The sequence below is a fragment of the Lutjanus erythropterus genome, chromosome 12 (assembly GCF_056507025.1).
Source record: "Lutjanus erythropterus isolate fLutEry1 chromosome 12, fLutEry1.hap2, whole genome shotgun sequence".
Lineage (NCBI taxonomy): Eukaryota > Metazoa > Chordata > Actinopteri > Lutjaniformes > Lutjanidae > Lutjanus > Lutjanus erythropterus.
The window spans coordinates 1292469-1314937 of NC_139328.1; the positions used below are offsets into that span (position 1 = coordinate 1292469).

General features: G+C 38.9%; 2 protein-coding genes across 2 annotated transcripts; both read left to right on the forward strand.

The window, feature by feature from the left end:
* Positions 1-514: 514 nt before the first annotated feature.
* On the forward strand, positions 515-6722 carry LOC146317258 (uncharacterized). Its single transcript, XM_084732950.1, has 2 exons — positions 515-614; positions 2050-6722. The coding sequence occupies exons 1-2, from the start codon at positions 515-517 to the stop codon at positions 5739-5741; spliced, it is 3792 nt and encodes a 1263-aa protein (XP_084589076.1). The 3' UTR covers positions 5742-6722.
* Positions 6723-9707: 2985 nt separating this feature from the next.
* Positions 9708-22005, forward strand: LOC146317259 (verrucotoxin subunit beta-like). Its single transcript, XM_084731921.1, has 6 exons — positions 9708-9725; positions 10586-10676; positions 11360-11397; positions 12763-12852; positions 16530-16631; positions 18591-22005. The coding sequence occupies exons 5-6, from the start codon at positions 16532-16534 to the stop codon at positions 21455-21457; spliced, it is 2967 nt and encodes a 988-aa protein (XP_084588047.1). The 5' UTR covers positions 9708-9725; positions 10586-10676; positions 11360-11397; positions 12763-12852; positions 16530-16531; the 3' UTR covers positions 21458-22005.
* The last annotated feature ends 464 nt before the right edge of the window (positions 22006-22469 follow it).

The following is a 22469-nucleotide window of genomic DNA, read 5'->3' on the forward strand; positions in this document are numbered from 1 at the left end:
GCAAAAATGTTGGTGAATGCTGTCAATTATAGTTCTTAGAAAGACTGAAAATTGTAATCAGCCAAAATCGGAATCAGCAGGTCAGACCCTTAAAAAATCGGAATCAGCCAAGACAAGAGATCAGAGATCATTCATTTGGAGTCGTGTTTGTTTCCATCTGGTGAATGAAAGTCCAGTGTTCACTCTCTTTACACTCTGGTTTTGGTCTGAACAGGTGAACAGATAAACAACAAACTGAAACTCATTGCAAAGTTCCATAAACCCAAAGGAACCTTCAGGTTCAGTTGATAATTCCCTGTGGGTTAATTCATATGTCACTTAGTATTGTGAAAGTATTCACTATAGCTGCTTTAAATTGTTTTATATAAAAGTAGCCTGTAAATTAATGTAAACCTAAAGGAGAGAAAATGTGAGAATGATGGCACATGATATTTTCAAATAGTTTCAAACATGATGTAGACAAATAACAGGTTGAACAGCAGAAAACTAAAAAAGCCGTTTCCATTTCAGACTGATGGCCTCTGAAACCAACAGAACAATGGAGGTGGCGGCGCTCGGCCGACCTTTCAGCATCGGGATGTTGTACGACTGCCGCACGGATTCACTCATCCCTGGTAAAGATTCACATTCAAAGATACTTAAAGCATCACAACCAAACCTTTATTTAGCTCATATTTACCAACATTTTCATCTCAGATCTTTTTGTTCTTCTATATTAGTGAGTCAGCTTATATCAGAGCCTTTCAACCTTTATTGTTATAATCATTCACTGGTAGCTGTTTTCTATACATATATATATATATATATATATATATATATATATATATATATATATGTATATATATATATATATATATATATGTATATATATGTACACGCAGTGGTGGACAAAGTACTCAACCCCAGTACTTGAGTCAAAGTATAGATACTCCTGGTCAAATATTACTCAACTACAAGTGAAAGTTGATCAGTCAAAATTTTACTTGAGTTAAAGTACTAGAGTTCTTGCTTTTAAAACTACTTAATTACAAAGTACATTTTCTAATATCAATACATGCTGTATTGTTTTCACGATGCATTTACAGAAGCTTGTAACTCTCTGAAACCACCTGATGCTCTGACCTGCTTGTAGAACCACTCTGCTACACAAAGTCTATAGAAACATCTATAAAAACTTCAATGTAGAAAAACAATCAAAAACAAAAAGGACAGCTGTTGTCATTTTCTGATGTAACTGTATTAAAATCGCATCATAAAATTAGATTGAAGTCGACTGTAAGGATTTCTCCAAGTCTGTTAAATAACTGAGATTTCTTTCTGTCTTCAGAGGCAGTATATATACATGAATTATGTGGTATTTTTCACCACGATAAAAACAATCCAACTTTAAAAGCTACCTGGAATAATTAATAATTATAATAACATCTTGAGATTTAATTTTGTCTTTCTCCTGCCGTCACCATTACTGCTTTTTGTTTGAATGACAGAGGGAGAGTTTGCTTATTCTTGTTACAGACGTCTGGATGATGTATTTCCACTTTTACATCAATCCAGAGGAGCTACTGTGATTGGTTTCCTTCTGTGAGGAACACGTCATGTGACCAACTGCATTTTAGAAAAGAAAAACACTAACAGCTGACTTCAAAGCTCAGTCGAAAAGTAACAACAACCTTCCTAGAAATGTAGTGGAGTCAAAAGTACAATATTTGTCTTTGAAATGTAGTGGAGTGAAAGTAATGAAGTTGTGAAAGTTTCCAAAAAAGAAAATACTCAAGTAAAGTACAGATACTCAAAAAATGTACTTAAGTACAGTACTCAAGTAAATGTACTTCACTACTGTCCACCACTGTATATACATATATATTATAGTTAGCATGACAGTAAAGTCTGTGCCCCGACACAATGTCCCAGATAAAATTTGCCAAAGAAATAACCCTCAGTAACCCATAACTAACAGTGTGTTTGTCATGCTCCCATCACTTGGCACACTGTATCACTCTGACTGGTTCTGGAAACTGAACATGATGACTGTTGTGTTTTATTTTGCAGGAATAACACTGTGGGACAGCAGTGTCCTGGAAAAAGATACACGAGAAACACCGAAACCGAACAATAACTTTGAGATAGTTGCATCCGAGTCCATTGAAGACAAATCTTCAGCACTAAATGTTAAAGCCTCTCTGAAAGCAAGTTTCTTGGGTGGACTGGTAAACGTTGATGGATCGGCCAAATACCTGAACAACAGTAAGACTTCCAAAAATCAGGCCAGAGTAACACTGAAGTATGAAGCTACCACAAAGTTCCAGCAACTGTCAATGGATCATCTTGGAACAGACAATATGAAACATAAGTATGTCTTTGATAAACAAATAGCAACACATGTGGTGACAGGTGTCCTTTATGGGGCACAAGCCTTCTTTGTCTTTGACCGTGAGGTGTCTGAAAATGAAACTAATCAAGACATTGAGGGTAACTTGAAGTTAGTGATCAAGAAACTTCCCAAATTTGGAATAGAAGGGGACGGCTGGGGGGAAATGGAAGAGAGGGACATAAGAACTGTTGAGGAATTCTCCTGCAGATTCTTTGGAGACTTTTGCCTTCAGAAAACTCCTACATCCTTTCAGGATGCAGTACAAGTCTACCAAAGCCTGCCACAACTGCTGGGAGCCAACGGAGAAAACGCTGTACCAATGAAGGTCTGGCTGTTGCCTCTGACAAGTTTAGATTCTTCTGCTGCTCAACTCGTCCGTGAGATCAGTATAACATTAGTTCAAGAATCACAGAGTGTCCTGGAGGACTTCAGTGAGCTGGAAATGAGGTGCAATGATGCACTGAAAACCACCACTGCACAGCACTTCACACAGATTGGTAAAAAACTGAAAACCTTTAAAGTGATGTGCTCTGAGTTCAAGCTGGAATTCCAACAAACTTTGGCAAAGAAACTTCCATCAATCCGAGGAGGAGGAGAAGAGGAGGCTGTGCTCGCAGAGATCCTGAAGAAGATTCATTCTTCTCCTTTCAACAGCAAAAATCTGAATGAGTGGATGGACTGTAAAGAGAGAGAAATCTGCAGGTTAAAATCTTGGGCCAACATGATGAAAAACACCAAGATCATCCAATCTCAAATTGTTCTTGATGAGGAAAGTCTGGATGCAGATCATGCAGTGTGTTTTGTTTTCACTTCACTGGGAAGTCCTGAACCGTACCTCTCAGCTTTATCAAACTATCTGAAGCAAACACCCAAACCAGACGACCCTCAAGATCCACATACATACGATGTAGAGAAGGAACAATGGTACGCCTCTAAAGAAGTAGCACATACTATGAGGCACAAAGTAAAGCTCTTCAGTGATTTTGCAGAGACCAACAAAGAGAACAAGAACATAAAGTTCTTAACAGTTGGATTAACAAATGAGAAGCAGAAAGGTTCCAGCATCTACCTTTATAAAGACGGCTTTTCTGTCACTGAGAACTTTGAGCCTCCTTCAAAGCCTGAAACAGTAACAGTAAGAGACATAAACCACAACAGTGTGACACTGAAGATTTCTCCACCAAAGTTTGGAGCAGAGAACATCACCTCCTACTCTGTTGAGTTCTGTGTCAGTGGAGAGGAAGAGTGGCAACAACAGACCACATCAAAAGCTGAAGAGGTGACAGTGAGCGGTCTGAGTCTAAACACAGAGTACATGTTCAGATGCAGAGCAGTGACCTCAGTAGGTGTTGGTCCAGCCAATGAGATCAGTGGCTCCATTAAGACCTTAGCTTGCAGCCCTCCTGGAAAACCACAAGTTGAACCACACTCAAGTGAGATGTCAGTTAGCTGGGACAAACCTGCTGAGCTTGGACAAGATGTCCAGATTTTGAGTTACATTGTGGAGTACGCCAAAACGGACGAGGGGGTGAGAGAGGAAGATCTCCAGTGGAACCAAATGATGTCAAGAGCTGAAAAGGCCATCATATCAGGACTTCAGTCAGAGACAGAATATGTTGTCAGGGTCAGGTGTGATTGTGGTGCAGCTGGCAGAAGCAAAGAAAGCATCTCTGTTAATGTCTGCACAACAAAAGTTAAACCTCTCACAGAATCAGGAGCCACCGTACCTTCAATCGTTCATCAAAAACAACAAATTGAACCAAACTCAAGTGGAGTTAAACGGCTCTCTGATGTTGTCAAAGGAAAAAGCAAACGGCTAAAACCCCACACAGGTCCTGTCCCTGTTTATAAGGTTCTCCTGAAAAAAGAGCAAGTCAGTGTTGCTGGATGCAGGTATTTCAGTTTTGGAAAAGATTCCCTGAAAAAAAATCGCACCATCTTGGTTCTTGGAGCAACTGGAGCTGGAAAGTCGACTCTCATCAACGGGATGATCAATTACATTCTAGGTGTTGAATGGAAAGATTCATATCGCTTTAAGTTAGTTGATGAAGGTCAGTCAAAGTCACAAGCTGAAAGTCAGACCTCTGAAGTCACTGTGTACAAAATCAACCACCAGGAGGGTTTTAAAATCGACTACTCACTGACCATTGTTGACACTCCAGGCTTTGGAGATACAAGAGGCATAGAAAGAGACAGAGAGATCACAGATCAGCTGCGTAATCTGTTCACTGCTCAGCTCGGTGTCAGTGAGGTTGATGCTGTGTGTTTTGTAGCTCAGGCTGCTTTAGCTCGACTCACACCAACACAGAAATATGTGTTTGACTCTGTGCTCTCAATCTTTGGCAAAGATGTGGCAGAAAACATCAGAGTTATGGTGACATTTGCAGACGGCCAGCTTCCACCAGTTCTAGGGGCGATCAAGGCTTCAGGTGTCCCATGTCCTAAAACAGAAGACGGGCTGCCACTTCACTTCAAATTCAATAATTCAGCGTTGTTTGCAGACAACAGATCATCTTCAGCAGGCAGCATGAGTGAGGATGGAGGCTTTGATCAGATGTTTTGGAACATGGGGACAAACAGCATGAAGAAGTTCTTCAGTGTTTTGAATGTCATGGACACCAAAAGTTTGACACTGACGAAGGAGGTCCTCAGACAGAGACAGCAGCACGAGAATTCAGTTGAAAATTTACAGAAGCTGGTTAGATTTGGTTTGGCTAAACTTGAGCAGATAAATCAGACGAGTGAAAAACTGAAAGATCATGAGGCAGAGATCAGAAGAAATGAGAAGTTTGAGATTGAAGTCACTGTCATGAAGCCTGTTGAAGAAGATATTTCTGGTACTGGAAATTACATCACCAACTGTCAGCAGTGTCATTTCACCTGCCACTATCCCTGTCAAATACCCAACGATGCAGATAAAAGAGGCTGTTTTGCAATGGGATCAGATGGAAAATGTACAGAGTGTCCAGGCAAATGTGTTTGGAGTGTACATTATAATCAGAAGTACAAATGGGAGTATAAGGAAGTTAAAGAAAAACAAACAGTGGAAGAGCTGAAAGAAAAATACCTACAAGCCAAAGAAGCTAAGGATCCTGTTGATGCATTGATTAAAACACTGAAGGCTGCATATGATCGTGTGCAGGTTACAGTAGTGGATTTCATGAAGCGCTCAGCCAAGTGTTTAAACCGACTGAAAGAGATCGCACTGAAGCCAGATCCTCTCTCCACTCCTGAGTACATCGACTTGCTTATTGAAGGAGAGAAATCTGAGGCCAAGCCAGGCTGGAAACAACGAGTTGATGCTCTGACAGCCATGAGAGAAAAAGCAGAGTTCATGGCTAAAGTAGACAGAGAAGAGAAATTCTTCTAGAGTCCACAGAGATCATGAATCTTTTTGTCAAGACTGAGGTCAAATCAAGACCATAACAAGACTTGAACAGATACCAAGAAGACAAAGAGGAGATCCAGTCTGAAGATCATAAACAAAGAACAAAAGAGGACAGAGAGTCTCAATACTGAGAGACTTCAACTAATATGACCAAGAAAATCTGCTCACACGTCTCTTTTATACACTCAGTGTTCCAGCAGCCGTTACCTTCATGTGCTGTTTAACAGAAATGACAACACAGATTTACTGTGTGCTGATAAAAGTTTAAGACTCACCAGTTTGTGCTGAAACATGAACTTCCTGACACCATTAACACCAATGGAAAGGTTTAACTCAGCAAACCTGAACAGAGAAACTCTCATTTTATTTGATATTATAATCATTTATATCTTTTCATTCAAGTTTTTTTTGTATCTGCTCTTCATTTTATTTTCTTTGAGATTTGAAAATCATGCTTGATGTGAATAATGTTACTGACTTCCTGCTGGTGTGTATTGAATTACATTTTATTGTCCTGTAATAATCAGGTGGCTCCTACTGATTGATGGAGAAATTATTTACTGATAAACAACAAATAGACTCAAATGTTCAAATGGATGCTGAACTGTTTCCACACAAACGTAACAGGAACATAAAACACATCTGGATCAGAAGTTTGATCATCATAACTGTTTTTATTTGTTGTATTTTTACGTTAATGTTTAAATGTGTTTCCATTGAAGCCAGTTTACATGGTTCATATATTTTACACTGGTTATCAGCTTCCTGCTTATTGTTATTATCATGTTTTATCTGATATGAAGTTTATTTTCTTGGATATTTGAGATCATGAAGACAATCTGTATCATCCTGATGTGTATTGATTTGCATTTTATTGTCCTGTGGGGTGAAACGATGGCTCCCACTGAAAGATGGAGAAATCATTCAATAATCAATAATAAATCAATGCTATTATTATGAGTCACGTCTGTCGTCCTCTGATGTGTCAGTGTCTCCTTCTTGACCTTCTGCAGCTTCATTTTCTCTTCCAGGACCTTTCAGATCAGTCATTACTCAGGATGTAACGATACCAAAAACTCTAGGTACAATAATACCACGATTAAAAACTCCATCATATATTTATCACAACATTAAATAAACAAAGAAATAATAAATCTGATGTGGACAGAAGTTTTTGTTCATATAAAATTTATTTGTCCTTTTAACTTAAAGTTCTTCTGGTTTCCAGCTTTGATGAAATGAAATCAAAGTAGCATCATGAACTGAGCACGTGCAAAAAAATGTTTTTAATTATGTTTGGTGATGAATGAATGAATTATGTCCAACTGAAGAACAAAAACAAGGCAGCAGTCAGCAGACTTTTTATTAAATAAAGTCATAATCATAAAATAAAATAATGAACCATGTAATATCATGGTAGATATCATCAGAGTCTGGTTCTATATCTGGATATTTTTTTTATTGCAGTATCACAATATTTAATATATTGTTATATCTTTAGTTGTTACACTGATGACTTTCACTTTAATCCTTCCTGCAGTACATGTATTCAGATACTGTACTGAAATACACTTTTGAGGTACTTTTACTTTATTCAAGTATTTGTATTTCATGTAACTTTATACTTCTACTCTCCTACATTTTAGAGATAATTATTGCTCTTTAATTGTATTTTGATTTCACTTATTTAACCACTGTTGTTACTTTACAGATCTTATAGAAACATTAAAATGATAAGCTTATAAAATCTGGTGTATTATTAAAGATGAATCCAGTGGGTCCCAACATGTTTGTCTTGTGACAGGTGTGTCACGTCTCAGATGTCCATGAGTTGTTTGCACTTCCACCAAACAAGCAGTTTTCCTCTAAAATTCTCTCAGTTTCAATTCAGTAACAGTTTGAGGCCCAAACAGAGAAAATTTAACAATTTTTCAACCAAAAAAGTGAATATAAGTTTGTGTATCAGAACTTTGTTTTGACGACCCCTCAGATTTCTCTGGTGACCCTTTGGAGGGGCCTGACCCCTATGTTGAGACCCACTGGACTGAACTAACTGTATATGCAGTAGTTCAAAGTGTGTCCACATGGAGGCGCTGCAACAGTAACATGCTGCTCTAACATTGATGCATCAGGATGAACAATCTGATAATGAAACAGAATCAGATATCAGTCATTTTACTGCACAACCACTACTTTTACTACTCGTACTGTAAGTACTGATGATACTTAAGTACTTTTACTGCTCGTGCTGTAAGTACTGATGATACTTAAGTACTTTTACTGCTCGTGCTGTAAGTGCTGATGATACTTAAGTACTTTTACTGCTCGTGCTGTACTGTTCGTGCAGTACTTCAGTACTTTTATGTGTGATGTCATGAGAGGTTGTGTCATAGAGGGGAGAAATATCCCCTCCCACTGGCTGCAGCAAGGACTACAACCCATCATGGCACCCACTAAAGGACTACAAACCCCATAGTCAGGAGGGCAGTCAGGTGAGGGTTGCTGTCCAGCTGAACCAGATCAGCTTATTGCTCCAGAGAGGGTGCAGAGAATGCAGTGAGAAGTGTGTGTGAAGGAGAGACAGCTGTGAGACAAACAGAGAGGAGCAGTCCTGTTGGTATTGTTAGAAAGAACACAGTTAACTTCAGTTTGATTTAAACTCCTGTTTTGGTTTTTGTTTATCTGCTGAGAATAAGTTGTCCTCTTATGAGAAGACTCAATACAGTGAATTTAAGTTGAAAAGCAAAGCCTGGCTGTCTTCACTCCCTGCACCCACACCTCACAAGCCGAGGAGCAAAGCTGCTGAACTCTCAAGACATCACAAGTCATATTTAATATCTGCCTGTAATTTGTTCTGTATGAACATTTTATTTTTCTCTCAGTGTTTGATGAAACGTCGCCAAAATATTTGACACAACACCTGAAAGCAGCAGAATGATGTCAGATTTTTTTGACTTTTGTAAGAGTTTTAAGTTTAAACAGCTAAAAAAGTTCCAGTTTTTTCAACATCTGATGTGATTGGTCAGTTTGTAAGAAGGTGTGTAGAAACCACGTCTCCTCAGTACTTCAGTCTCTAAGTCTCCTTCTCTGTGGATCCAAAGGTCGACGGTTCAAATCCACATGTGACCAACAATCTGACAACTTCTACATGACTGAGAGTCTCATCAATGTTTGTTTCTTAAAAGCATCCAAATATTCACAGTCTGCTTGGATCCTGTTTATTGTTGTTTGCAGCTTCATTTGTTGTTGTTTTTCTTCATATTGAAAGAATCCAGCTGAGGTGGAGGAGCAGGAAAGTGTTTGTGGAGGAGAGGGACGTCATGTTCGGCCTTCTGTCTCCGTAACTCAACCACTGATAAGTGGAAGAAAATGGACGGATGGATCATCAGCATCAGAACAGCGTCGTGTGTAAACTGCAGGAAGAGAATCCAAACCAACACTGGTAAGACAACAAGCTTCTTTTATAACCTCAGCTGCTTCCACCCTTCAGAGTACAAGCTACATGATCAATAATGATCAATATCTACTGATATGAAACTATACTATCATGATAGACTTTGAGCTTTATCAGCCAGAGACCTGAAGAGGAGTTACAGAAAGGTCAGAGGTACAACATTTCCTGGTGAAGAGAAAAAGGGAGTGAAAGAGGATCATCGAGGTAATCCTCATTCATGACGTACTTGAATAAAAGGTCGTCCAGTGGATGCAGCGATTCTTATTCAGTCTGTATTTTTTTCCTTTTACTTGAAAATTAAATGTTTGGAGGGTGAGGGGTTCATGTTGGCAGTGAGCCTGTGCACTGAGAGGTGGAGTGACTCTGAAAGAGGAGGGGCTCCAACGTCTCATTTCACATTTCTTCAAGTGAAAGTGAAAGTATTTCTCAGTCTGCAGAGCTGCAGTGGAGACAAGTCTCTCTGATTCTCTCTGAAGAAAAAATCAACTACCATCTGTTTTTTCTCAACACTGGTAAGTACAAAACTAAAATACAGAGACTGACTGACTTTTTATTTATAAAAGTACAATGACATAGAAATGTGTAACTTTGATGAAAATGTACATTTTTGAGCAACAAAACAGAAACAAAAAACAAACCACAGTGAGTTCAGTCACAGTTAGCCTTAGCTGAAGCTAATTTATCAATTTTCTGACATTAATCTGACAACAACATATAAAAAATTGTTGTTCTGAGAGCATTGAGTTTGTTCAGCTCCACCCAAAGGCGCTTTAGAAATGACTCATCAGCTTCTTCCTGTGTGGAAACTCAGTCTGTGAAGAGGATCAGGCAACACGTGCTTTATGTTCATGCGTCTAGACTCCATCCTGTCCACCTCCATCTGAAGTTTTCAACATTATCATATAATTTTAAATAATATATCATGCGTTGAACCTTTTGAAGTGTGAAAACGGTGCAGTGGTAGAGAACATTGTTGCAGCAGATTCAGGGACGAGGACAGTGACTCTATCTGACCTCTGATCAAGACGTCTCTAATAGATCAAATCTAATGCTGTTGGTTTATTAAGTTCACATTTAAACTATGAAGAGAACTATGATGCTTCTAAAGAACACAGAAATCAGACTCACACACAGAAGGTGGAATGAAATCAAAGCCAGCAGAGTTTTTCAGTTAAATGTTTTTGTGTAGTTCTGTATCCAGTATGATAAACTTTTTACATCAGTCTCCTCTTCAGGAATTGTTCTTTCTGTGTTTATTGACCTCCAACAGTCAAATATCTGCCCTCGAGTATTTTAATATGTTCTTATTTATATGATGGTTTTATTATAAGTCTGTTTTGTTGACTGTCTCTGTCGTGTCTGTCCTCTGAAGCTCAGAGTCTCAACAGTGTTGTTGTGATGGCAGAATAAACTCAACTGTACTGAGGAGGAGGAGGAGCTCTGATTGGACTGTCTCTCCTGAGGTGTGTTCAGTTTATATCTGATGTTTTAAACAGGAGAGATTCTCAAACTGTGGTACATGAGCTCCTCTAGTGGTTCACTGAGGAACGACTTAAAATTAGAGTCCAATATATTCTGAGGTCATGGAAGAAGTTTGAACACTGCTTTAAAGAATAGAGTCACATTTGTGTCCTAAAACAATAATCACATTTCTGTTTGTACATTTAAACAGTTGATAGCTGCTGGTTTTCCATTCTGAACAGTTTTAGGATGTTTTTCTTGACTTTACTGTCAAAATAAAGTTGGTTTGACTTGATAAGCAGCATTAGTTGCAGGAGGTGTTTGAAGCAGTGTGTTGTAGCAGCCACTAGATGGAAGCATTGAACAGGTTTTAATCTTCACTGCAGCAGCAGCACAGAGCAGACAGATGAATTCTCACAAATCCATGTAAACTCAGTAAAACAAGTCAAGACACAAGAGTCAGTGGTGATAAAAAGTTTCATCAACTAGACCTCATAGACAAGTTTGACACTAGTTTTCAGTAGCTGTCAAATAAAAGTGACTTACAGAAATAAGAAGCAAGTTTGGAAAAAGGGACACAGAATGAGACATAAAAACATGGACACACATTAATAAAAAAAAAATGTTTTTCTCACCTGTTTGTTTGTTTGTTTTTAATTTGTCTGATCATCTGTTTCTTTTACAGTGAAGTCATCTTGTTTCCACATCTCAGATATTAACTTGGTGAGTACAATGTCCACAGGAGGCTTTTTGAAAAGTTAAAATAGAAAATATAAAGATGAAAAGAAAATAAGAGGAAGAAGAAAAGATTAAAGATAAAAACATTTATTGGACCAAGTTTGTTGTTTCTAGCTATTACAGCTCACAGAACTTCAGATTGTGTTGCAGACGACTCCTACGAATAATAACAAAAATAATAATTGTAATAATAACAAACATCACAAACTGTAGGTTGCTTGTCCTCTGGGCTTGAACCTTAAATACTATGTAGGTACAGTTGAATTTCCCTCAAGATATGTGCTGAAAAAAATCATTTTCCATGTCCAGATTCAGCTGTAAACTTCACATGTATGTTTAAGCTGGTAGCATGATGTCACTGACTCAGCGGGGAACAGCTGATGAAGGAGCTGAACACAGTTTCTGTGTGTGAAACATGTCCAATAACTTCAGAGCGTCATAAAGTCCTGAAAACTTCTCATATTTGTTGGCATTAATCCTCTCAAAAACACACAAGGAGAGCAGCTCCTGTATTAAAGGGTCAGTCTGCAGCGATCTGACAGCACCACGAATTATATTCATTAAAGAAAGTTTGTTTAATTATTCTATAAATGTTACTGAAACAGTCTGACAGGAGCTCACAGTCTATTATAGACCCACTGTGGTTCATGATTTCTTTTCTTTTATGAAATGATTCAAAAACATCCTCCTTCTGTGTGGAGTCATATTTTTAGTGACGAGCTCGGTGTGCTGTCATACTGATCAGAGCATGTTGTAAACATCTAGTTGACCAATCAGGTTGCTACATCAGAACTACAGGGTGTCCACAAAGTCTCTTTACAACGCAGACTCAGCGAAACTACAGGATTAAGTGTGGAAGACATCCACCGTCACGTCCGTCAATTCATGCATGGCACAAGAAATTTATGGAGACGGGGACGGTGTTGGATAAAGGGAGGAGTGGACGACCAAGAACATCTGAGGAAAACATCGATCGTGGAAGACGAGCCTTTAATCGTTTTTCTACAGTGTCCATCCGTACTGCTGCCAGACAGTTGTCCATTCTTAATCCTGTAGTTTCAATGAGTCTGCGTGTCCGATTTTGTTTCAATAAACCACGATACACATTGTGCCACGGAGCAGTTTAGGACGTCCTCGTTTAGGAAAACTGAACCAATCAGCTGTTTGCTCGCTCACTCCTTCACTCCGCCTCCAGTTAGGAAGTGATGTTTATTATCATTATGTAATGTGATTGGTTGGGGAAGCTGTCAGTCTGTTTGGGTCTGAACACCTCCATGGATCCAGCTCAGCTAGAGGTCACAGTGTTTCTGAGAAATCAGCCTGATTCTCTTCTGCACCTCCTTCTGTCAGTGAACAAAGATCAGCTGGAGTTTGTCCCTCAGAGACAATATAAAGACAGGAAGCAGCGAGTTGCTTCAGAGGATCACACACCTTTCTACTGTAAGTACACGGACTCTCTTTTGTTGTTCTTTCATTGTTCCACCTGTTCTCCAACCGTGGATTAACTGATTCAGACCAACATGAGTCTAACGTGTGAACACTGTTAGAATCTCTTTCTCTTATTTTGCAGTAAACGTCTCTGTGTTGTGGTGCTGAAAGTTCACGTTTGTTGACCTTTGACCTGATCTGAGCTCATGTTTGTGGGCAGCTGATCTCTGCTGACCACTGCTTGAACTAAAAGACCGAAAAAAAAGCTCTTTACTTGTGTTTCTGGATTATAGAGAGTTACAGTAACACAACAGGGATGAAATAAAGTCATGAACAACTTTGTCCAGGTCAGCAGCACACAGAAACAGTGTGATTATAGAGCTGCTTCTCAGCTAACAAAAGACACTGAACACTAAATGTTTGCACTTAGTTTTCAAAGTTTGAAGGATTTGAATCAAAACGTCTGTCAGATAGTTTGTTGTTGTTTGACATGAAGTTTCATTCATGTCGACTGTCAGACTGAATACAGTAAAAATCATTATTATATCGCTGGAGAAAGTTGCAAGACGTCCGACACAAACTACAGCAATCATTTTATTTGACCTGAAGATAAAACTGTGTCGTCTGCATAAAATGAAACAAAACTGATTTCTGTAAATTCTGTGATTGAGGGGAAGCTTGAAGAACAGATCATCAAGTATCAGTGTCTGTCTCAGCTGTATGAACTCCACACACTTCTTATCTCTGTTGTTACCCTGCAGACACTTTTATCATCTAGTTACTTATTAAAGGTAATTCAGCTGCATGAACGGAGAACCAAGGAAGAAAAATCAAACATGCAGCTCCACACCTTGTTCTCAGGCTACAGTCAGGAACGACAAACAGCGCAGTCATAATGCTGCAGGTAACACCACAGAACAAGCTGAGAGAGACAGACAGGTCAAAGGTCGGTGTCAGTCTGACTCACAGGAAGCAGACTGTGGGTGTAACCCTGCCATTGGCCGACTGTTTCAGTCAGAATTCTTCTCCCGCTCCTGAATATGACAGTGACGGTTGTGGTTGGTTTAAAGAAATCTAATGAAGGCAGAGTGTTTTTCACCTTCACCAGATTGATGATGGTTGGTGTGGAGACGGTCTGGTTCTGTGAGACCTGGTCAGTGTCAGTCGTTCTTCAGCTCCACAAGCTTTCAAGACGAAAACAGAAAAACAACAGAGTCACTGTCGCTTTTAAAAGCCGAACTCTTTGTTGTTCAGAGCTGCAACAGATAGTTGATTAATCAATTAGTTTTTAACTATTAAATTAATCAACACCTATTTTGATAACCGATTAATCGTTTTGAGTCATTTTTTAAGGCCACAATGACCAAATCCTCTGATTTCAGCTTCTCAAATGTGAAAAATTTCTGTTTTTTTTTCCTCTGCTCTAACAGTTAATTGAAAATATTTAAACTGTTTACAAAAGAAGTTTTTTATTAATCCAGAATATATTCAACAGATTAAATGATAATAAAAAATAATCGTTACAAGAAAGACTTGAAAAATAAATAAAATCCATGTCCTCCATGTTTGAACCTGTTTTTTAAGTGACCAGATTGTGACAGGATTAATTCATCAATTAGTTTGAGTCATTTTTTTTTACAACAAAAATATCAAAATTTACTCATGAAGGGTAACAAGTTAGTTTTTACTTATTACTCCTTTAAAAAGTAGGAATATTACTTTACTTATTACTTGCTATCACAAGTAATTAGTTGCATTAACCAACTCTGCAGCACTGAGCTCATTATTTTTAATTTTTAATCTCGGTGGGATGATAAAGTTCCTGTTGCTAAGCTAACATTAAGATAACACTAGGCTAACATTAAGCTAACACTAAGCTAACATTAAGATAACACTAAGCTAACGTTAAGCTAACACTACGCTAATGTTAAGATAAAACTAAGCTAATATTAAGATAAAACTAAGCTAACATTAAGCTAATACTACACTAACATTAAACTAACACTAAGCATCTAAGCACTAAGCTAAATATCTGCCCAATAACAACTTCATAAGTGAGAATATTTGCTTTGATTCTTTTTGTCAGTGGTTTATTCTGAAAATATGAATCCTGGAATTTCCGCAGTTAACCAATTTAAAATAATAATAATAATAATAATAATAATAATGATAATAATAATAATAATCATAATAATCATAATAATTGAATTTATCTTTTTAGGTGAACGAGTATGTGGCTCCAGACTTGAAGTCAGTAGAGCAGCAGCTGACAGGTGGTAAGTATTTTATTTCCAGATGATTTTTTATTCTACTTTAGCAGAAGAAAACAGTCAAGACTTTCTTTGTAATTGTATATTTCATACAAATTCAATGTACACATTTCCTGTTGTGGTTGCATTGAAGGCATTTCTAGGAACAGACCAGTGAGAGTTCAACAACATGCATCAGTTCTGGATGAAACAAACAGCTCAGCTCTTCTATTCAAACCATTCTGATGTTGATTATACATTATTCATTGATTTGTGTGTATAAGTTTCAGCTGTAAATAACAAAGAACAGGAAAGAAACAAATAATTCCTTCAAAGTCACTTTTCATCAAATATAAACAATGATTTGTTTTAAATTTGCTTTTATGAGTTTATCAGTCCAAAAGGTTAAAGAGGATTTTTAATCCACTTCATTAGAATAGAAAACATATAAATCACATACAAAATCAAATTTTTAATCAAAGTTTTTAATCAAAAACACATTTTATTTTGCTCTCGACTTCAGATTTTCTTTGTTACAATAAAGCAGTCATTCCCAAACACTGGGTCGTGACCCACAGGTGGGTCACAGGAGATTTTATTTGGGTCACCAAACAAATAAAAGACAATAGAAGAAATTCTGCAAAATTTAAGATTTATATCTGCAGTACAGCTTTTTAAAGCATTTAAAATGTGAGTTTTGTTTAACCGATGAGAGAAAAAACAAGAACTTATTAATTTCAACTTTAAAGTGACATTTTTCCTCAGTTATGAAGTCGACTAAAATGTCCTGCACCATAAAAAAGACCTCTAATTTTCAAATCAACTTACTTTAGTAGATTTTTGAGCCCAACTCAAACTCTTAACTTTTAAAAAAGTTTCACTACCTAATAATGTCTTGTTGAGATAATTTATTTACTTTTATACTGCAAAAATTATTGAGTGAACTTGTTGAAGTGAAAGTAAATAATGGTTAAATTTAATGGCATTAAATTTTCAAGCACCCAAATGATGACAAATCAGCTCACTGTGGATATTTTTGATATACATTTTTTTAATGTCTCAAATTTTTTTTCTTGATGAAAGGAAATAAAAAACGATGAGATGAGATGAGCTGTTAACTCAGCTAAATGTATTTATTTCTCATGTATTAAGTATCATGTATATGCATGTGTGCAGGTGATATAAGGTGATGTGGAAACAGCAGTAAAATGGTCAGAAACGTTAATTTATGCACAAATTAACTCTCCCAAGATTTATTGATGAGGCTTGTTGTAAATCTGGTCGTGATGGTTTGTCATTTTTAAAAAGCGGGTGCTCAGATTAAAAAAAAAAAAGTTTTGTAAACCCTGCAGTGAGGTAACAGATGACTGACACTTTGAAAAGCAGCGGCGTCACAGGAGTGAAGCAACATCCTTTCTGTTTCCTCTGGTTTACTCTCAGACATGGACACTGAAGGCAGCAGAACGATGGAGGTGGCGGCGCTCGGCCGGCCGTTCAGCCTCGGGATGCTGTACGACTGCCGCCAAGATTCACTCGTCCCTGGTGAGGATTCACATGTAAAGTTACTAAAGGCAGTTGACCCTTTGCTAAGCCCCGCCCTCCATAGTTACTGTTGCTACCTATGTCAAGCTTTCTGTTCTCGCGCTGCACGTGTGCAGTTCACAGTGGTGACGGTGGCAGATTGAACATGTAAAGTAGGGCAGTTTGATATGGCAAAAATTATTATCATGATAATTTTCCACGTATTGATCAATATCGATATTTATCACGATATATAATTTAATAATGCTGTGAGTTTGAAAAGTATCCTGATAATGTCTGTCACCTGAAGAAACCAAATGATTCATTAGTTGAATTTAGAATATAGTTTATTAACATAAAATGAGGTGAAATAAGTTAAAGCACTGTGCGAACATTTTGTAATAACACTGTAAACATGCAAACATGCTTTGAGCGTTGCCCTCTAGTGTCAAAAGAAAATAAAGAGAAGCAGTATTCCTTCCCTCACCGACTGCAAACGTTCTTTTGTTCTTTTATGTCTGAATATTCAGTCAGTTTTGGCTCCATTTTTGGGGAGTGGTACCTCTGGCTTTGTTTTTTAAAGAACTTATTAAAAACATATTCAAATAATGTAAATAAAAGTAAAAGCTTTGACCTTCTATCACATCAAACTCTCAGGGCAGGAAACATTTCAATTTCAGATGTTTGTAGTGGTTCAACCTCACCTACAACCTTTTCATGAATGTTTTCTGAGGTAGAATCAGAGTACAGTAAATAGTGCAAAATGTAAACCAGCATGCTTCGTGTTTTAGTTCGTCTACATCGTTTAGGTAACCCTCACAGGTTCTTTACCAAAAAGACGAGTCTGTCCACAGCATCTGGCTTTAAAGCTGCCCTGTGGCAGGACACGATGTTACCACCAGTGCTAAAAACCTGGTCTGAAGGTGAGCTGGTGGCAGAAATACAGAGACACTGCTTTTCCAGGAGGCTCATTCTGAGATATGTCTTACAGTGGATTTTCCACCGTGCCAGGGGGTTGGTCTCACTGTCTGCATCAGGAGCTGACAGATAGCTTTTCAGTTCAGCCTCAATAACCTGCTGGTCTGTAAGACCAGAAGCAGCTGCAGAGTAGGAGGAGGAGGACTTCTTAAAAAACCCGCCCAGTGTCTTCTTGTGCCCTTTGGATGGTGGTGCAGCTGCAGCATCTCCTCTTCCTCCTCTGGTGCCGTAGATTTCACAGCCTCAACCTCGTCTTCCTTGATGTAGAGGGTCCTGAACCTGAGCTGAGCTAACCCGGCTCAGACCTACGAGAACCAGCCAAAGAGAGATGCATCACCATCAGCCCACTTTGATTCTGCATCGGTCCACATCCTCCTCCTCAAAGCCCCACATAACTGATCCCAGTACCCTCTAATGGGAATTAACCATTAATTTAGAAAATGCAGTGCATCCAACAGACTGAAGCTAACATCACTGCAGGAAGTAAGCTTGTTAGCTGAACATGCTAATGTTTACAGCTTAGAGCAGATGAACACAAAGTAAAACACACATTTGCTCGGGTTTTACATTTTTTTTTAAAGACGACAAACAAAATGGAACGCTCCAAACTCATGAGACATGGTGTATTGCTCCACGCCCCATGGAGCTCCATGCACACCGCTTCAACATGTTGGGAAATGCGAAGCTTGACTGACCTGCAGTGCCTAGTTATGTTTACTAATCTATGATTGGGCAATTGCTGTTCGGAGGAGGAGCTTAACAAAGGGTCAAACAAGTGTTGAAATAATAAGCTCCAACTTTTTAATCTAAATATTTAGGTGGGGAACCAACAGGAACAGGATTTGAAATTTTCTGCCCCTGGTCACTCAGTGTCATGAAAACCACATTTATCTGTTAGAGGCCTGGAAAACCAATACTGCAAAGTAAAAAACACAAGTGCAACTTTTCTGAGCTTTACAAACATGCAACACAATGCAGTTTAACTTCTCTTGTTTTTGGCAGGTATGACACTGTGGGACGGCAATGACCTGGAAAAAGACACAAGAGAAAGACCAAAACCAAAGACTGACTTTGAGATAGTTGCATCTGAATCAATTGAGGACAAATCTTCAGCACTAAAGGTTGAAGCCTCTCTGAAAGCAAGTTTCTTGGGTGGACTGGTAAACGTTGATGGATCGGCCAAATACCTGAACGACAATAAGACTTCCAAAAATCAGGCCAGAGTAACACTGAAGTATGAAGCTACCACAAAGTTCCAGGAACTGTCAATGAATCATCTTGGAAGAGGAAATGTGAAGCATCCATATGTCTTTGACACAGGAATAGCAACACATGTGGTGACAGGTATCCTTTATGGGGCACAAGCCTTCTTTGTCTTTGACCGTGAGGTGTCTGAAAAGGAAGATCATCAAGACATCCAAGGTAACTTGAAGTTGGTGATCAAGAAACTTCCCAGTCTTGCTATTGAGGGTGAAGGTTCACTGAAAATGAAAGAGGAAGACAAAGCAAATGTTCAGAAATTCTCCTGCAGATTCTTTGGAGACTTTTGCCTTCAGAAAACTCCTACATCCTTTCAAGATGCTGTAGAAGTCTACCAAAGCCTGCCACAACTGCTGGGAGCCAACGGAGAAAACGCTGTACCAATGAAGGTCTGGCTGTTGCCACTGACAAGTTTACATTCTTCTGCAGCTAAACTTGTCCGTCAGATCAGTATAAGATTAGTTCAAGAATCACAGAGTGTCCTGGAGGACTTCAGTGAGCTGGAAATGAGGTGCAATGATGCAATGAAAACCACCACTGCAAAACAGTTCCCACAGATCAGTAAAAATCTGAAATCCTTTAAAGTGATGTGCTCTGAGTTCAAACTGGAATTCCAACAAACTTTGGCAAAAAAACTTCCATCGATCCGAGGAGGAGGAGAAGAGGAGGCTGTGCTCGCAGAGATCCTGAAGAAGATTCATTCTTCTCCTTTCAACAGCAAAAATCTGAATGAGTGGATGGACTGTAAAGAGAGAGAAATCTGCATTTTAATGTCTTTCACCAGCATGATGAAGAACAAAAAGATCATCCAATCTCAAAATCACCTGTACAAGGAAAGTCTGGATGCAGATCATGCAGTGTGTTTTGTTTTCACTTCACTGGGAAGTCCTGAACCGTACCTCTCAGCTTTATCAAACTATCTGAAGCAAACACCCAAACCAGACGACCCTCAAGATCCACATACATACGATGTAGAGGAGGAACAATGGTACGCCTCTAAAGAAGTAGCACATACTATGAGGCACAAAGTAAAGCTCTTCAGTGATTTTGCAGAGACCAACAAGGAGAACAAGAACATAAAGTTCTTGGTAGTTGGTTCAACAAATGAGAAGCAGAAAGGTTCCAGCATCTACCTTTATAAAGACGGCTTTTCTGTCACTGAGAACTTTGAGCCTCCTTCAAAGCCTGAAACAGTAACAGTAAGAGACATAAACCACAACAGTGTGACACTGAAGATTTCTCCACCAAAGTTTGGAGCAGAGAACATCACCTCCTACTCTGTTGAGTTCTGTGTCAGTGGAGAGGAAGAGTGGCAACAACAGACCACATCAAAAGCTGAAGAGGTGACAGTGAGCGGTCTGAGTCTAAACACAGAGTACATGTTCAGATGCAGAGCAGTGACCTCAGTAGGTGTTGGTCCAGCCAATGAGATCAGTGGCTCCATTAAGACCTTAGCTTGCAGCCCTCCTGGAAAACCACAAGTTGAACCACACTCAAGTGAGATGTCAGTTAGCTGGGACAAACCTGCTGAGCTTGGACAAGATGTCCAGATTTTGAGTTACATTGTGGAGTACGCCAAAACGGACGAGGGGGTGAGAGAGGAAGATCTCCAGTGGAACCAAATGATGTCAAGAGCTGAAAAGGCCATCATATCAGGACTTCAGTCAGAGACAGAATATGTTGTCAGGGTCAGGTGTGATTGTGGTGCAGCTGGCAGAAGCAAAGAAAGCATCTCTGTTAATGTCTGCACAACAAAAGTTAAACCTCTCACAGAATTCCTCAAAAGTACAAGTGAGAGGATAAATTCTGAATCACCCTCAGTTTACAAACTACTCCTAAGAGAAGAAAATATGGGCATAGATGGATGTCGAAGATACAGTTTTGGCAAACAAAGCGCAAGGCAAAATCAAACCATTGTGCTTTTTGGAGAGACGGGATCAGGAAAGTCCACTCTGATCAATGGAATGATCAACTACATAGTTGGTGTGGAGTGGAACGACAATTTCAGGTTCAAATTAATTGATCAGTCAAAGTCACAAGCTGAAAGTCAGACCTCTGAAGTCACTGTGTACAAACTCAACCACCAGGAGGGTTTTAAAATCGAACACTCACTGACCATTGTTGACACTCCAGACTTTGGAGATATCAGAGGCATAGAAAGACACAAGAAGATCATTGAACATCTGCTGAATCTCTTCTCTGCTGACCATGGTCTCAGTGAGGTTGATGCTGTGTGTTTCGTTGCTCAGGCTGGTTCAGCTCGACTCACACTACCACAAAAATGTTTGTTTGATTCTGTGCTCTCAATCTTTGGAAAAGATGCGGCAGAAAAGATCAGGGTTCTGGTGACATCCGCAGATGGTGAGCAGCCAGCAGTTCTGGATGCAATCAACGTCTCAGGTGTCCCATGTCCTAAAACAAAAGACAGACTGCCACTTCACTTCAAATTCAACAATTCAGCGTTGTTTGCAGACAACAGATCATCTTCAGCAGGCAGCATGAGTGAGGATGGAGACTTTCATCAGCTCTTCTGGAACATGGCGACAAACAGCATGAAGAAGTTCTTTGTTGCTTTGAATGTGACAGACACCAAAAGCTTGACAACATGAAAGAGGTTCTCAGACAAACTAACTCGACTTAAAGAGCATGAAGCAAAGATCAGCAGAAAGTTTTGACTTTGAAGTCACTGTTAAAAAGCCTGTTTCAGTTGACCTTTAAGGTGCCTTTCACCATAATTCTCCTAAATGATGTAAATATAAAACACTGTGTTGCAGTGGGATCTGATTGATACTGTAAAGTGTTTTCAAAGAAACATTACTGCTGTGTTAATTTTGATCAGAAGTATAAGTGTGAGTATAAGCAGATTAAAGAAGAACAATCAATAAAAGCGTGAAAGAAAAGTACTTAAAAGACACCATTTCACATATTGATAAAAAAACAACAACTGATAAATGGATATAAAATAACAGCTTTTATGTACAACATAATATTACATTTATTTTGTTGAGGTTTTGAGAACGTGAAGACAGAATAATTTTCTTAACTCCTAATTGATTTACATTTTATCGTTCTGTGCAGTAATATGATGGCTCCCACTGACCGATGGAGAAATCATTCTGTAATAAATATAAATATGATTAAAAGTGTTGACTGTCCACTGATGTGTCAGTGTCGCCTTCTTTGCCTTCTGCAGGTTTGTTTTCTCTTCCAGGACCTTTCAGATCAGTCCATCAGCTTCTGTACAGTTTTGAGTCTTTCTATTTTATGATTATCATCACCCATATGATGATTGATCTATATTTAATTATATTATGAACTGTTTGTTGAAGTTGTCAGTTAATCAGCTGTTAGAGTTAATCAGCTGTTAGAGTTTGTTTGACCTGTGGCACTCGACCAGGCACAACCCAGAAGAACTACATGAAACCCTGTGGCTCCGCCTCCCTGACTGATAGACGTTGGTTGCAGTTGCATTGCAAGCGAGGCACCGGGCAAAGGCAGCGATCGGATCCAGGCGCGGTGACCCCTGGAGTCCCAAACAGTTTCTAAGGCCACGGACAGGATGGGAGGTGGACCAGTACCAAGTAGCTGGGCTCACCTCTGCGCATAGCACTGGGTCTGGAA